Source organism: Meles meles, chromosome 5 (genome assembly GCF_922984935.1).
Source record: "Meles meles chromosome 5, mMelMel3.1 paternal haplotype, whole genome shotgun sequence".
In the NCBI taxonomy this organism is placed as follows: Eukaryota; Metazoa; Chordata; class Mammalia; order Carnivora; family Mustelidae; genus Meles; species Meles meles.
This window is the reverse complement of record NC_060070.1, coordinates 51,837,990-51,839,662: the sequence shown is the minus strand read 5'-3', so window position 1 is coordinate 51,839,662 and position 1,673 is coordinate 51,837,990. Positions and strand designations below refer to the sequence as shown.

Below are 1,673 nucleotides of genomic sequence, written 5' to 3'. Positions count from 1 at the left end.
AAAATGTGGGAATATCACACTTCTTGATTTCAAGCTATCTTACAAAGCTATAGTATTTAAAACAGTACGCTACTGGAACAAAAACAACAAATACATCAACGAAGCAGAACTGAGAGCCCAGAAATAAACCCATGCATATAGTGTCAACTAATATTTGACAAGGAATCCAAGACTACTCATTGGAGAAAAGTCAATCTCTTCAATAAATGATTTTGGAAAAAGTGGATATTCACATGCAAAAAAATGAAACTAAACACCTATCTTCCACCAGTTGTAAAACTTGACTCAAAAATAGATTAAAGACTTAAATGTCCAAACGAAGTGTTCATCAATAAATGAACAAATAAAGATATGGTACACAGGGCGCCTGGGTGGCTCAGTGGATTAAGCCGCTGCCTTCGGCTCAGGTCATGATCTCAGGGTCCTGGGATCGAGCCCCGCATCGGGCTCTCTGCTCTGCAGGGAGCCTGCTTCCTCCTCTCTCTCTGCCTGCCTCTCTGCCTACTTGTGACCTCTCTCTCTGTCAAATAAATAAATAAAATCTTTAAAAAAAAAAAAAAAAAGATATGGTACACATACACAATGGCACATTTATCAGTCATGAAAAAGAATGAAATCTTGCCATTTGAGACAACAGGGATGGACCTAGAGGACATTATACCAAGTGAAATAAGACAAATACCATATGATCTCACTCATATGTAGAAAAAAAAAATGAACATACAAGATAAAACAGAAATAAGCTCTTGTCACAGGAAATGAGCCATTGGTTACCAGAGCGAAGGTATTACGTTAAGTGAAATAAGTCAAACACAGAAAGACAAATATTGGTATGATCTCACTTACATGTGGACTCTAAAGGAAAATAAAACCAGAAACCAAACTAATAAAGAGAGAGAGAGAGAGAGAGAGAGAAAGAGAGAGAGATCAGATTTGTGGTTACCAGGGGTGGTAGGCAGTGGAGGAGGGGTAATTGGAAGAAGGTGGTCAAAAGATACAGACTCTCAGTTATAACATAAATAAGTATTAAGTATGTAGTGTACAACAGGGGGACTATAGCTAACACTGCTGTGTCATACAGGAAGACTGCAAGAGAATAAATCTTAAGAGTTCTCAAAACAGGGGCGCTGCGCTGCCGCCGCCATGATCATCCCAGTGCGCTGCTTCACGTGCGGCAAGATCGTCGGCAACAAGTGGGAGGCCTACCTGGGGCTGCTGCAGGCCGAGTACACCGAGGGGCATGCCATGGACGCACTTGGCCTGAAGCGCTACTGCTGCCGCCGCATGCTGCTGGCGTACGTGTACCTGATCAGGAAGCTGCTCAACTACGCGCCTCTGGAGAAGTGAGGGTCTGGCACCTGGGCCCTGCTTCCGGCAGGAGGCTTACCCCGCCTGCTGGCCCTGCCCTCCGCCTGTGGGCCTGTGTCTCTGCTCCGGGGGCAGCTGTCCAGTAGAGGTCCTCCCAGAACCGAGGGGGGAAAAAAGGGAAGAAAAAAAAAAAAAGAGTTCTCAAAACATGAAATTTTTGTTTGTTTGTTTGTTTTTATTGTATCTATATGTTAACTTAAACAATATATGTAACTTAAATCATTATGCTGTACACCTTAAACTTGTGCAGTAATAGGTGTCAATTTCATCCCAGTAAAACTGGGAGAAAAGAACTAACTCATGTT

General features: G+C 42.8%; 1 protein-coding gene across 1 annotated transcript; it reads left to right on the top strand.

The window, feature by feature from the left end:
* Positions 1-1,125: 1,125 nt before the first annotated feature.
* On the top strand, positions 1,126-1,472 carry LOC123942456 (DNA-directed RNA polymerases I, II, and III subunit RPABC5-like). Its single transcript, XM_046006391.1, has one exon. The coding sequence runs from the start codon at positions 1,144-1,146 to the stop codon at positions 1,345-1,347; it is 204 nt and encodes a 67-aa protein (XP_045862347.1). The 5' UTR covers positions 1,126-1,143; the 3' UTR covers positions 1,348-1,472.
* Positions 1,473-1,673: the final 201 nt, after the last annotated feature.

Bases quoted from the DNA above. Each gene is read 5' to 3' on its own strand.
- LOC123942456 (XM_046006391.1), top strand. From the start codon at position 1,144: ATGATCATCCCAGTGCGCTGCTTCACGTGCGGCAAGATCGTCGGCAAC.